At 45.3% G+C, this 15,217-nt stretch overlaps 2 protein-coding genes across 7 annotated transcripts in view; one reads left to right on the top strand and one right to left on the bottom strand.

Annotated features, from left to right (window-relative positions):
* The window catches only part of TBC1D1 (TBC1 domain family member 1), a 226,826-nt gene extending 215,228 nt beyond the window's left edge, over positions 1-11,598 (bottom strand). For 2 of the 6 annotated variants that reach the window (XM_061192154.1, XM_061192155.1), the window contains exon 1: positions 11,327-11,597. The gene's annotated coding sequence lies outside the window, so the exon portion shown is untranslated. Of the gene's footprint in view, positions 1-11,326 lie in introns of all 6 variants that reach the window. The other 4 variants (XM_061192156.1, XM_061192157.1, XM_061192159.1 and 1 more) reach the window with 4 other exon arrangements.
* On the top strand, positions 7,922-14,170 carry LOC133091783 (uncharacterized). The gene is made up of 5 exons (XM_061191002.1): positions 7,922-7,930; positions 8,421-8,564; positions 11,103-11,373; positions 12,156-12,287; positions 13,886-14,170. Exons 1-5 carry the CDS (start codon positions 7,922-7,924, stop codon positions 13,939-13,941), a joined length of 612 nt encoding a protein of 203 aa, XP_061046985.1. The 3' UTR covers positions 13,942-14,170.
* The last annotated feature ends 1,047 nt before the right edge of the window (positions 14,171-15,217 follow it).

The following is a 15,217-nucleotide window of genomic DNA, read 5'->3' as shown; positions in this document are numbered from 1 at the left end:
CTGGGGTTGGCGGCGTGAACACAGCCTGAAGGGGCTAGCGCACCACAGCTAGCCGGGAGGGAGCCCGAGAAAAAGTCTGCAGCTGCCGAAGAGGCAAGAGACTTTTTCTTGCCTCTTTGTTTCGCGGCGTGCAAGGAGAGGGGATTCAGAGCGCGGCTTAAATGAACTCCAGAGACGGGCGCGAGCCGCGGCTATCAGCGCGGACCCCAGAGACGGGCGCGAGCCGCGGTTATCAGCGCGGACCCCAGAGACGGGCATGAGACGCTAAGGCTGCTGCTGCCGCCACCAAAAAGCCTGTGTGCGAGCACAGGTCACTCTCCACACCGCCCCTCCCGGGAGCCAGTGCAGCCCGCCACCGCCAGGCTCCCGCGATCCGGGGACAACTTCCCCGGGAGAGCGCACGGCGCGCCTCAGGCTGCTGCAACGTCACGCCGGCTTCTGCCGCCGCAGGCTCGCCCCGCCTCCTCCGTACCGCTCCCTCCCCCCGGCCTGACTGAGCCAGAGCCCCCGAATCAGCTGCTCCTTTAACCCCATTCTGTCTGGGCGGGGAACAGACGCCCTCAGGCGACCTACATGCAGAGGCGGGTCCAAATCCAAAGCTGAACCCCGGGAGCTGTACGAACAAAGAAGAGAAAGGGAAATCTCTCCCAGCAGCCTCAGAAGCAGCGGATTAAAGCTCAACAAACAACTTGATGTGCTTGCATCTGTTGAATACCTGAATAGACAACGAATCATCCCAAATTTAGGAGGTGGACTTTGGGAGCAGGATATATTAATTTTTCCCCTTTTCCTTTTTTTGTGAGTGTATATGTGTATGCTTCTGGGTGAGATTTTTTTTTTTTTTTTTTTTTTTTTTTATAAATTTATTTATTTATTTATTTTTGGCTGTGTTGGGTCTTCGTTTCTGTGCGAGGGCTTTCCCTTGTTGCGGCGAGCGGGGGCCACTCTTCATCGCGGTGCGCGGGCCTCTCACTATCGTGGCCTCTCTTGTTGCGGAGCACAGGCTCCAGACGCGCAGGCTCAGCAGTTTTGGCTCACGGGCCCGGTTGCTCCGCGGCATGTGGGATCCTCCCAGACCAGGGCTCGAACCCGTGTTGCCTGCATTGGCAGGCAGACTCTCAACCACTGCGCCACCAGGGAAGCCCCTGGGTGAGATTTTGTCTGTATAGCTTTGCTCTCACCGTTAGTCCTAGGGTTAGGTCCGTCCGTTTTTTTTGTTTTTTTTGTTTTTTTTGTTTACTTAAAAAAAAAATTTTCCCCTAATAAATGTTTTCTTAATAATTTTTTCCTTATTTTCTATTTTTAAAAAATTAAAAAAAATTTTTTAATAAGTTTTTTCATATTTTTTATTTTAAAAAATTAAAATTTTTTTTCTTAATTTTTTTCTTATTTTTTATTATAAAAAATTAATAAATCTATTTTTAAAAATTAAAAAAATTTTTCTTAATAAATTTATTCTTAATAATTTTTTTTCTTATTTTTTATTATAATAGCTTTATTTTATTTTATTTTATCCTCTTTCTTTCTTTCTTTCTATTTTTTCTCCCTTTTATTCTGAGCCGTGTGGATGAAAGGCTCTTGGTGCTCCAGCCAGGCATCAGGGCTGTGCCTCTGAGGTGGGAGAGCCAACTTCAGGACACTGGTCCACAAGAGACCTCCCAGCTCCACGTAATACCAAACGGCGAAAATCTCTCAGAGATCTCCATCTCAACATCAAGACCCAGCTTCACTCAACGACCAGCAAGCTACAGTGCTGGACACCCTATGCCAAACAACTAGCAAGACAGGAACACAGTCCCATCCATTAACAGAGAGGCTGCCTAAAATCATAATAAGGCCACAGACACCCCAAAACACACCACCAGACGTGGAAGTGCCCACCAGAAAGACAAGATCCAACCTCATCCACCAGAACACAGGCACTAGTCCCCTCCACCAGGAAGCCTACACAACCCACGGAACCAACCTTAGCCACTGGGGACAGATACCAAAAACAACGGGAACTACGAACCTGCAGCCTGTGAAAAGGAGACCCCAAACACAGTAAGATAAGCAAAATGAGAAGACAAAAAAACACACAGCAGGTGAAGAAGCAGGGTCAAAACACACCAGACCTAATAAATGAAGAGGAAATAGGCAGTCTACCTGAAAAAGAATTCAGAATAATGATAGTAAAGATGATCCAAAATCTTGGAAATAGAATAGACAAAATGCAAGAAACATTTAACAAGGACGTAGAAGAACTAAAGAGGAACCAAGCAACGATGAAAAACACAATAAATGAAATTAAAAATACTCTAGACGGGATCAATAGCAGAACAACTGAGGCAGAAGAACGGATAAGTGACCTGGAAGATAAAATAGTGGAAATAACTACTGCAGACCAGAATAAAGAAAAAAGAATGAAAAGAACTGAGGACAGTCTCAGAGACCTCTGGGACAACATTAAATGCACCAACATTCGAATCATAGGGGTCCCAGAAGAAGAAGAGAAAAAGAAAGGGACTGAGAAAATATTTGAAGAGATTATAGTTGAAAACTTCCCTAATATGGGAAAGGAAATAGTTAATCAAGTCCTGGAAGCACAGAGAGTCCCATACAGGATAAATCCAAGGAGAAACACACCAAGACACATATTAATCAAACTGTCAAAAATTAAATATAAAGAAAACATATTAAAAGCAGCAAGGGAAAAACAACAAATAACACACAAGGGAATCCCCATAAGGTTAACAGCTGATCTTTCAGCAGAAACTCTGCAAGCCAGAAGGGAGTGGCAGGATATACTTAAAGTGATGAAGGAGAAAAACCTACAACCAAGGTTACTCTACCCAGCAAGGATCTCATTCAGATTTGATGGAGAAATTAAAACCTTTACAGACAAGCAAAAGCTGAGAGAGTTCAGCACCACCAAACCAGCTTTACAACAAATGCTAAAGGAACTTCTCTAGGCAAGAAACACAAGAGAAGAAAAACACCTACAATAACAAACCCAAAACATTTAAGAAAATGGGAATAGGAAAATACGTATCGATAATTACCTTAAATGTAAATGGATTAAATGCTCCCACCAAAAGACACAGACTGGCTGAATGGATACAAAAACAAGACCCATATATATGCTGTCTACAAGAGACCCACTTCAGACCTAGAGACACATACAGACTGAAAGTGAGGGGATGGAAAAAGATATTCCATGCAAATGGAAATCAAAAGAAAGCTGGAGTAGCAATTCTCATATCAGACAAAATAGACTTTAAAATAAAGACTATTACAAGAGACAAAGAAGGACACTATATAATGATCAAGGAATCGATCCAAGAGGAAGGTATAACAATTGTAAATATTTATGCACCCAACATAGGAGCACCTCAATACATAAGGCAAATACTAACAGCCATAAAAGGGGAAATCGACAGTAACACAATCATAGTAGGGGAGTTTAACACCCCACTTTCACCAATGGACAGATCATCCAAAATGAAAATAAATAATGAAACACAAGCTTTAAATGATACATTAAACAAGATGGACTTAATTGATATTTATAGGACATTCCACCCAAAAACAACAGAATACGCATTTTTCTCAAGTGCTCATGGAACATTCTCCAGGATAGATCATATCTTGGGTCACAAATCAAGCCTTGGTAAATTTAAAAAAATTGAAATCGTATCAAGTATCTTTTCCGACCACAACGCTATGAGACTAGATATCAATTACAGGAAAAGATCTGTAAAAAATACAAACACATGGAGGCTACACAATACACTACTTAATAACGAAGTGATCACTGAAGAAATCAAAGGGGAAATCAAAAAATACATAGAAACAAATGACAATGGACACACGACGACCCAAAACCTATGGGATGCAGCAAAAGCAGTTCTAAGAGGGAATTTTATAGCAATACAAGCCTACATCAAGAAACAGGAAACATCTCAAATAAACAACCTAACCTTGCACCTAAAGCAATTAGAGAAAGAAGAACAAAAAAACCCCAAAGCTAGCAGAAGGAAAGAAATCATAAAGATCAGATCAGAAATAAATGAAAAAGAAATGAAGGAAACGATAGCAAAAATCAATGAAACTAAAAGCTGGTTCTTCGAGAAGATAAACAAAATTGATAAACCATTAGCCAGACTCATCAAGAGAAAAAGGGAGAAGACTCAAATCAATAGAATTAGAAATGAAAAAGGAGAAGTAACCACTGACACTGCAGAAATACAAACGATCATGAGAGATTACTACAAGCAACTCTATGCCAATAAAATGGACAACCTGGAAGAAATGGACAGATTCTTAGAAATGCACAACCTGCCGAGACTGAACCAGGAAGAAATAGAAAATATGAACAGACCAATCACAAGCACTGAAATTGAAACTGTGATTAAAAATCTTCCAACACACAAAAGCCCAGGACCAGATGGCTTCACAGGCGAATTCTATCAAACATTTAGAGAAGAGCTAACACCTATCCTTCTCAAACTCTTCCAAAATATTGCAGAGGGAGGAACACTCCCCAACTCATTCTACGAGGCCACCATCACCCTGATACCAAAACCAGACAAAGATGTCACAAAGAAAGAAAACTACAGGCCAATATCACTGATAAACATAGATGCAAAAATCCTCAACAAAATACTAGCAAACAGAATCCAACAGCACATTAAAAGGATTATACACCATGATCAAGTGAGGTTTATTCCAGGAATGCAAGGATTCTTCAATATACGCAAATCAATCAACGTGATACATCATATTAACAAATTGAAGGAGAAAAACCATATGATCATCTCAATAGATGCAGAGAAAGCTTTCGACAAAATTCAACACCCATTTATGATAAAAGCCCTGCAGAAAGTAGGCATAGAGGGAACTTTCCTCAACATAATAAAGGCCATATATGACAAACCCACAGCCAACATTGTCCTCAATGGTGAAAAATTGAAACCATTTCCACTAAGATCAGGAACAAGACAAGGTTGCCCACTCTCACCACTGTTATTCAACATAGTTTTGGAAGTGTTAGCCACAGCAATCAGAGAAGAAAAAGAAATAAAAGGAATCCAAATCGGAAAAGAAGAAGTAAAGCTGTCACTGTTTGCAGATGACATGATACTATACATAGAGAATCCTAAAGATGCTACCAGAAAACTACTAGAGCTAATCAATGAATTTGGTAAAGTAGCAGGATACAAAATTAATGCACAGAAATCTCTTGCATTCCTATATACTAATGATGAAAAATCTGAAAGTGAAATTAAGAAAACACTCCCGTTTACCATTGCAACAAAAAGAATAAAATATCTAGGAATAAACCTACCTAAGGAGACAAAAGACCTGTATGCAGAAAATTATAGGACACTGATGAAAGAAATTAAAGATGATACAAATAGATGGAGAGATATACCATGTTCTTGGATTGGAAGAATCAACATTGTGAAAATGACTCTGCTACCCAAAGCAATCTACAGATTCAATGCAATCCCTATCAAACTACCACTGGCATTTTTCACAGAACTAGAACAAAAAATTTCACAATTTGTATGGAAACACAAAAGACCCCGAATAGCCAAAGCAATCTTGAGAACGAAAAATGGAGCTGGAGGAATCAGGCTCCCTGACTTCAGACTATATTACAAAGCTACAGTAATCAAGACAGTTTGGTACTGGCACAAAAACAGAAATATAGATCAATGGAACAGGATAGAAAGCCCAGAGATAAGCCCACGCACATATGGTCACCTTATCTTTGATAAAGGAGGCAAGCATATACAGTGGAGAAAAGACAGCCTCTTCAATAAGTGGTGCTGGGAAAATTGGACAGGTACATGTAAAAGTATGAAATTAGAACACTCCCTGACACCATACACAAAAATATACTCAAAATGGATTAAAGACCTAAGTGTAAGGCCAGACACTATCAAACTCTTAGAGGAAAACATAGGCAGAACACTCCATGACATAAATCACAGCAAGATCCTTTTTGACCCACCTCCTAGAGAAATGGAAATAAAAACACAAATAAACAAATGGGACCTAATGAAACTTAAAACCTTTGCACAGCAAAGGAAACCATAAACAAGACCAAAAGACAACCCTCAGAATGGGAGAAAATATTTGCAAATGAAGCAACTGACAAAGGATTAATCTCCAAGATTTACAAGCAGCTCATGCAGCTCAATAACAAAAAAACAAAAAACCCAATCCAAAAATGGGCAGAAGACCTACATAGACATTTCTCCAAAGAAGATATACAGATTGCCAACAGACACATGAAAGAATGCTCAACATCATTAATCATTAGAGAAATGCAAATCAAAACTACAATGAGGTATCATCTCACACCTGTCAGAATGGCCATCATCAAAAAATCTAGAAACAATAAATGCTGGAGAGGGTGTGGAGAAAAGGGAACACTCTTGCACTGTTGGTGGGAATGTAAATTGATACAGCCACTATGGAGAACAGTATGGAGGTTCCTTAAAAAACTAAAAATAGAACTACCATATGACCCAGCAATCCCACTACTGGGCATATACCCTGAGAAAACCATAATTCAGAAAGAGTCATGTACCAAAATATTCATTGCAGCTCTGTTTACAATAGCCAGGACATGGAAGCAACCTAGGTGTCCATCATCGGATGAATGGATAAAGAAGATGTGGCACATATATACAATGGAATATTACTCAGCCATAAAAAGAAATGAAATGGAGGTATTTGTAATGAGGTGGATGGAGTTAGAGTCTGTCATACAGAGTGAAGTAAGTCAGAAAGAGAAAAAGAAATACAGTATGCTAACACATATATATGGAATCTAAGGAAAAAAAAAAAAAAAAAGGTCATGAAGAACCTAGTGGCAAGACGGGAATAAAGACACAGACCTACTAGAGAATGGACTTGAGGATATGGGGAGGGGGAGGGGTGAGATGTGACAGGGTGAGAGAGTGTCATGGACATATATACACTACCAAATGTAAAATAGATAGCTAGTGGGAAGCAGCCGCATAGCACAAGGAGATCAGCTCGGTGCTTTGTGACCACCTAGAGGGGTGGGATAGGGAGGGTGGGATAGGGAGGGTGGGAGGGAGGGAGATGCAAGAGGGAAGAGATATGGGAACATATGTATATGTATAACTGATTCACTTTGTTGTAAAGCAGAAACTAACACACCATTGTGAAGCAATTATACTTCAATAAATATGTTTAAAAAAAAAAAAAAGTAATGTCCTCACGAAAAAGAAAAAAGAGATACTCTGATCTGTTATTCCAGTGAGCATCTAGTCGTGTTCTCAATAGTAGAGTCATCTGTGGACAAGCCCTATCCCTTACAGAGACTGTCTGCGTTCCACACAACTCCTACCCACCACAGCCCATAAACATGGTAGAACTCAAAACACAAAGATACTCTTTTATTAGAACAGTTCCAATAACCTTGTTAGTGAGTCCTGCTATGCTAAGTATCCCTGGAAGCATGCACCTAGAATCACAAAATATGCTAAGTATCCCTGGAAGCATGCACCTAGAATCACAAAATTTTAGAGCTAGAAAGGTCCTTTCAAGCCACTCAGAAATTTCCCTCATATGTGAGGGAAATGAGGAAACTGGAGAAGCCAAATGGCTTGTCCAAGTTTGGTGACAGAATTAGGACAATCCAGGCCCCTGACTCCCATCCACGTGCTGCAAAGAACCTCAGTTTTCTTACGAAAACACTTTCAAGTGTGAAGTTGAGAAAACAAGTTACTTCTCCAAATCTCAAGTTTATTCTTATAAAAGAATGGAACAAGGCCATCCTCAATTTTTCTTCTGTCTCTAAAATCTGGTGAATCTCATTTTCATAATGTATAATACCAAATGTCCCCAGCATTGTGTGGGGATAGAAAGCTGCTCTCATCTTCCCTTCAAGAATATAAACATGGGAGAGGTACGTGAAGAAAGGGTGGGGTTTATTAGAGAGAGAGAGGATGGTGGGAGTCAGCTGGCCGCCATTGGGAACCCCCTCTCTTCCCAGGCCCCCCTCCACTCCCTCCCAGCAAACTACAGGGAGTAGGATGGGGACTTTCCAGTAGCTAACCATACCACATCCCCTGGCCCAGCCTCCCCTCTCACCTCCTCAGAATGCTGGTGGGAGGGGAGGAGGGCGAGATAGATGGATGAAGGAGGGCTGTTGGAAGCTTCTAGCTCCAGGCCAGGTTAGGAGCCAGTCAGTACTGATTAGCTGTCAGGGACCTTCAGGATAGACAGGGAACCCCGAGTGGCCACTCATTTCCCCTTGAGAATCAATGACTTAATTTTTCCGTTCTTTACCCTAGATAGAGTAGGCATGAGGCTGAACAGGATTATTCTGCCACCTGAATAATCTCATGCAGTGGGATCACTGGCTTGGCTCAGCTCTTTGTCCATTTCCTGCACAGAATCCCACCCAATCAGAGCAGTGCGCTGCTCACCCAGGAATCGCCCACAAGTCCCAAAGATCTTTGGCGCCGTCGGCTATTTCACTATCACGCAGAGCTCCTGGAGTCAGTGCTTCTAACATTCACATCATCAAGGATGCTCCAGTACCAGGCTTCGCCTCTCTAATTTGACACATAAAGTAATGCTGTTTTGAGTGATTCCCTTCCCATATAAACCAGAGCTAATTCAAGCCTAGTCCTTTAGAATGCCACTGTCACTTCTTGTATTCTCTTCTACTGTATTACACAGGATAAAGGGGTTGGGGGGGGCCTAGCTGGCCTCTAGGGGTTATGTCTAACCCTCCCTGCTGCATGGCTGCTTTAAGCTATTCTCCTAAAAGTAATAATATTAACTGTTAACACATAATACCACTAACTGTGAGTCTGTTAACAGGTTTAGCTCTCACAACAACCCTGGCCAATAAGGACCATTATTGATCATATCCAAATAAGGACTATTGTGGACTATAATGATCATTATCAGCTCCAACTGAAAGATGAGAGACCAGAAGGAAGTTGCTGGCACAGAAAAACGAGGTCACTTGCCCAAGGTCATACTAGCAGCAAGTGGCAGAACCAGGATTCGAACACAGGTCCCTCCACTTCACCCAGGTGAAGGTCGCCTCCTAGGGAAGTGGGACACAGAGACCGTCAACAGCTGGTAATAAGGGAAGAGGGGCAAGCTGAATTATTTCTTCAGAGTTGCCCTTTTCTTCCTCAAACCGCCTGGTACTATGACAAACAATGTCACATGGGACAAAAGGTTAACACTGACATGGCTGCACCCAACCAGAAATGTTACCATAGCGAAAGGAGAAATCTCCAGAGCTCTCAGTGGGAAAGATAAAGGTAGACTAAGTGGAGAGTTCCATTTGCAAAACTTCACTTTGATGCTAATAATTTATACCTACACCAATGAACATTTCCCCCATTTTACTGGTTTGCCAGTGGCTGGACAAATCCACATAAAGGCATTTATCTTAAATATCGCTCGATTATTTCATTTACTACTTTGAGCCACACTAAGTCCTTTTATATCTCCTTGCACTCAGCTGATAATCTCAGGATACTCCACTGTGTTCACTTCAGAAAATTTCCCCTAAACATTTCCACAGCGCCCTTTAATTCACAGCTGTGCTCACTATCCAGTAGCTCATGTTTTGTCAATGGGTACTTAACAGAGAAATCTGGAGAGCAAGCACTTTTTATGGCCTTATTTCCCTATACCTTGGTAGGAAAAAAAAGAAACTGGCAGATTCAAGACTGCCAGGGCTTTCCACTTCAAAGAGCTGTAAAACACCTGTTTACAAAAGCAGTCAGTCCTATTTTTTTTTTTAATTTTTACTAATTATTCTATTTTTATTTATTTATTGGCCACACCGGGCGGCTTTCAGGATCTTAGTTCCCCCACCAGGGATCAAACCCAGGCCCCCTGCAGTGCAGGTGCAGAGGCCTAACCACTGGACCCGGAGAATTTCCAGTCAATCCTATTTTATGCAAACTTTTTCATGCAATGTCCTTATTCCTTAAGACATTCTTCAAGGTTCCCAGGAAGGAGACGAGCAGGAGGCATACCTCTTCCCCAAGCAAGAGAAGCCATCTCAGCTCTAGGAAACGGTGCGGAATCCAGCTGTTTCAGGGATCCCTGACCAAGATAGTGACAGAACATCAAGTGTTCAGAAACATGAAGAGACGTTCTGCAAGGTGGATTCGCAGCCTCTTGGAACAGCTCTCGGTTCATTCCTCATCCCGACCCCTCCCACCCACAGCAGGCTCCCAAAACACAACAAAACCCGGAGGTGGCCGTGCTTCAGCTCCCACCAATCTCATCTCAAGTCTGGGGAAGAGAATGAATTTCTGCTTTCCCAAAGAAGGGGTTTTTATCAAGGCCTCTGCAGTTCCGTTTAAGGACAGAGCAAAAAGTTTAGAAGTTTGGACTTGTAGAGGTAGCTGAGTTTCGTGGATGTGACCCATTTAAACCAGGTCATTTTAAAATGCTCTTTCAAAGTCTGATTATATTAATAAATGAAATCACCCAATTATCTAAAAGGAAGAACGAGCGATCTATGAAGTGAATACCCATGAATTAATGTAGGGCACTCTGAAAACTAAACTGTTTGGTGGGAGGAACAATCATCAGTTTCGATATTTTTTTCCTTTTTAAGTAACTTCCAGAGAACAATCTATTTAAATGAAATCGCCACACGTAAAGCCGCCTCTAGGTGGATTTCAAAGTTAATGACATCCCTTTTAAACACACACACACACACTCACACCCACAACAACAACGTGTGGCGAAGTTTGAGGGGGTCTCATAATCACAGACCGATCAGGAAGCTGCTAGAAACAATTAAGCAGGGTTTCAAAATGACTGGTACAGGATGTGCCCATAGAAAGTAAAGTTGAGCGCACTGGTGGAGCTGCCAAAGTTGCTACTGCAAAGTACCCTGAACTTTTACAGGGTGGCCTGGGCTCACTCTGACCGCCCTTCCTCCGTCTGGTCGCCTTACAAACAAACACACTAGCCCTAGAGATATGTGGCGGGAGCGGCGAGGGGGGAGATGCGAGGACTGCGAGCGGGAGTGAAGGGCGGGGCAGAGGGAGGGTGCCTGCAGGAGCTCCAGGGTCGTTCTTAACTCGAAGAACGAGTTTCGCTTTCTTCCAAGTAGGGGACAACGAGGTGGCAATGAACTTCCTCCCCCCGAGAGACCCCAGCGCGGCAAGGACAGCAGGAACGCCCCTGGAGCGCTCGATTCCAGCTTTTCCGCGGGCCCGGGCGCGCAGGGGCCTGCTGGGGTTGGGGTCGGCCTGGATGCCCAGCGAGGAGGCGGCGGGCTGGCGTGGGTGAGGCCCCAGGAAGCGCCTACCTGTGCGGCGGCGCGCTCAGAGCCCGGGGCCCGGCCGCGGCGCGCAGGTGCTGGGGGCAGCCCGGGGACGGCCTGGGCGGGCGGGGCGCGCATCGCGCCCGGCGGGCCGCTCTCTTCCCGCCGCGGGGCGCCGGGAAGGCTCCCGCCTCTTCTCCTGCCGGCTGAGAGGACACGGCGGGTCCCGCGGCGGCGGTAGCAACAGGCTCCGAGGCGCTGGGACGACGGCGGCGGCGGCGGCGGCGGCGGCGGAGGAGGTGTCTGCGCGCGGCTCGCGTTTCCTCCTCCGCGGCAGGGCGAGCGCGGGGGAGGCGAGGGGAGGGCAGAACCCGGGATCTCCCAACTCGGTCCCCAGGGACCTGAGAGGGAGAAGCGATGCTTTCTCCCTCTCCACTGCGCCGTTTGACTCGCGAGCGGCATGGCCGGGACGGGCGAGTCCCACACGGACAACAGCTGCTGCAGTGCCGGTCCGTCGCGGCCTTCCTCCCTTCGCTCTCTCTCCCCTCCCCAGCGGTCCATCTTCAACCCGCCCCCCCGGCCTCCAGCCCCGGCCCGGGAGAGGGTGTGCCGGGCGCCGCCCCGACCCAGCCCCAGAGCAGGGTCTTGGCCGCCGAACGCCTAGGGCTCCGGGGACGCGCAGCCCCGCGCGTGATTAAGGCCCTCGAGGAGGGATGTACGGTCGCACACCCTGTCTTCGGCGGCCTATTTATAGCAGGTGGCACTGCCCGCCGTGCTCTCTGCGTGCGCGGCTCTCAGCAGGTGGCACTGCCAGCCCGCTCTTCGCTCCCCTGCTGTAGCCTCGCCTCATCTGCACTCTCGCCTTCTCTCTCAGAAATGGACCAGGTGAAAACTGCACAGAACACAGCAAGGCGATCAAGCCACCTGACTCTCCCCCGCATCACCCTTTCTTCCCGTCCTAGGCAGGGAGTGAATTCGGCACTGGCATCCTACGCGGCGCTTGCAGGCAAGGGTCGAAAATCGGGGACTCAGGGAATAGCCGGAGGCTGAAGTGTCCTGCCCTATTAAACACCAGTAAACCCATTCCCGAACAACTGCGGAGTGACGCAGAGGCCAGACTAGGCGCTTTTCCCCTTCCTCCTGGTCTAGCGCACGCACGTTTCTCTCTCTTCTCTCTCTCTCTCTCTCTCTCACACACACACACACACACACACACACACACACACACACATACACACACACACACCCCTCGGTGTTCCCAACCCTCGAGTCAGGTTTGGAGAAATTCCCAGCGGCCTAGGAGAGACACCAGGGAGATGTAAGACGTCTGAGAAAGCGGTATTAGATGGCAGTGTGCATGAAACAGGCAAACCTCCCAAATCCCTGTCCCACCAGGTAAAAGGGGGCACTTTCACTCCCGGGGGTAGGTAGAGGGATCTGAGGAAAGTGGGGGACTTTGCAGAGAGGGGAAAGCAGGAAGAAGAGGGAGATGGACGTGGGGTAGGTGGGGAGGGGGGTAGGCAGCGGCAGAAGGCGACGGCATCTTGCAGGATTTTTTGCTTAGTGTTAGCTGCAGGCTAACTTTACGGAAGTAGCTGAATTTGAGCTGCAGGGTTGGACGTGAACCCAAGTCCCAACTCTACCACTTGGTGGGCTTAGACAAGCTGCTGGACCTCTGGTCTCCATTCTTTTACCTGTAAAATTGGACCAATACACACTTTATGAGACCATTGTGAGGATACAATGGCAAAGTGTACGTAAAGTGCTTAGCACAGTGGCACATATATGGACCTCAACGAATGGCAGCAGCTATTGTTACCGTGGCTCAGGAGGCAAATACAGGTCCAAGGTTCTCCCCTCCCCCCTTCCTCCCTTCTCCCTCCAGGAACAGTGAGTTGCTAGAAGCTGAGGAGGCTCTTGGAGCCTTTTTTTTTTTTTAAGATTTTTTTTTTTTTTTAATGCGGACCAATCTCAAAGTCTCTATTGAATTTGTTACAATATTGTTTCTTGGCCAGGAGGCACGTGGGATCCCAGCTCCCTGACCAGGGATTGAACCCACACGCCCGGCAGGGGAAGTCTCAACCACTGGACCAGCAGGGAAGTCCCAGGCAATTGGAGCCTTTTTGATTAGGACTACCTTATGGTCCCTGATCCCATTCCCCTGGATGCTCACATCCCAGGGAGTTATATTTAAGTGGGATACAAGAGTTTTATCCACAGCTTTATTTAAAACTTATAATACTGGTAGCTATTATTCACTGAGGGGCTAGTCTATTTGGGGCATTGTGGAAGCCACTTTATATATATTGTCTCTAATCTTCACAAAAATTCTTTAGGGCAGAGAAGATTAAATCCACTTGACTAATGAGGAAACTAAGAGGTTAATGCCTCTTTGGACCACAGAACTAGTAGGTTCTGGGATCTAGATCCAAAGACTGTTGTAACACACTTCCTCTCTGGTCACTGTGTAGCTGTCTTGTAGCACTCAATTCATTCTTTGTTATAGCACAGTTGTTTGTGTACTTAGCCTCAAATCTTTTTTAAAAAAGAGATAAGGGGACTTCCCTGGTGGCGCAGTGGTTAAGAATCTGCCTGCCAATGCAGGAGACACGGGTTCGAGCCCTGGTCCGGGAAGATCCCACATGCCGCGGAGCAACTAAGCCCGTGCGCCACAACTACTGAAGCCCATGTGCCACAATTACTGAAGCCCACGCGCCTACAGCCCGTGCTCCGCAACAAGAGAAGCCACCGCAACGAGAAGCCCGCGCACTGCAATGAAGAGTAGCCCCTGCTCGCCGCAATGAAGAGTAGCCCCCGCTTGCCAAAACTAGAGAAAGCCTACGTGCAGCAACGAAGACCCAACACAGCCAAAAATAAATAAATAAATAAATAAACATAAATAAATAAAATAAAACTAAGCATGTAATTTGGTTAATCACTTATTGTGAATAAAACCTCATTTTGAAAAAAAGAGGTAAGGAATATATGCAGACATAAATACTCTAATGATTAGAATGTTTATTGGGTTATGGAAATTGTTCTTCATTAGGTTATAAGACCAGGTAAACCAGTTAAAACGTATTGTTACCTCTCGGATCACACCATAATCATTCCCCATTTTTGTCTCCAACTCACTCGTGCAGTTCTCATCCCCTCTCTGCAGCAGCCTGCCGAGCACACTTACCTGCAGAGCGCTGGATGTCAGCACAGGCACACTCATCCATTTCGCTGACGTCCCCAAACTGCCTTTCACACACGACTGGCCAGATGATAGTTGAAACTATTACTTAACAACACTGGTCTGGTCAAGGCTGGACGCTGCACACAGAACATCCTGGCCAGAACTCCCTTCCATCCTGCCTTTTACTCCCTTTGCGTTTCCTCATTAATCCCCTCCACGTCCACTCCATCCACACCCCCAGTCCCAGAGTGCAGGAAAGCTTAGGTAGAGGTAGGCAGCCAGATGGTGTGCTAATCAGGTCACAAAGTAGGAAGTGGAACGGGTGGGGTACAGAGGCAGGCCCAGGCCCCACGTCTCTCATAATATTCCTTCCCTCCACTCCACTGCTGTAATCTAGCAAGTTGTGGCTCAGAGGTTTACAATTTAGTGGCAAATGACCATTTCCCTGACCCCGTAACCTGAGTTAGGGAAGCGTCACGACCTTGTGAGAAGCAATGATTTCTGCATCACTTTTCCAGTTCCCAGGGTCGGTTAGTGCCCTAGGGATAATAACAAGGGATTTTATAATACTTTTAGCTTCCTGGAAACAGAACTCCCTTTATAATATGTGATAAACATTTTCAAACTTTTTTGCTGCAAAGCATTGTCTCAGAGAGTAGAGGAGAGCCTGCCATCAACCTCATTGGCACTCATTTCTAGCAGCTCCGGAAGAAATAACAAAGGGGACTTTGGGACTAATGGTGTTCCTGGGATGG

The sequence above is a fragment of the Eubalaena glacialis genome, chromosome 5 (assembly GCF_028564815.1).
Source record: "Eubalaena glacialis isolate mEubGla1 chromosome 5, mEubGla1.1.hap2.+ XY, whole genome shotgun sequence".
Classification (NCBI taxonomy): Eukaryota; Metazoa; Chordata; class Mammalia; order Artiodactyla; family Balaenidae; genus Eubalaena; species Eubalaena glacialis.
This window is presented reverse-complemented; position numbering and strand designations above follow the sequence as displayed.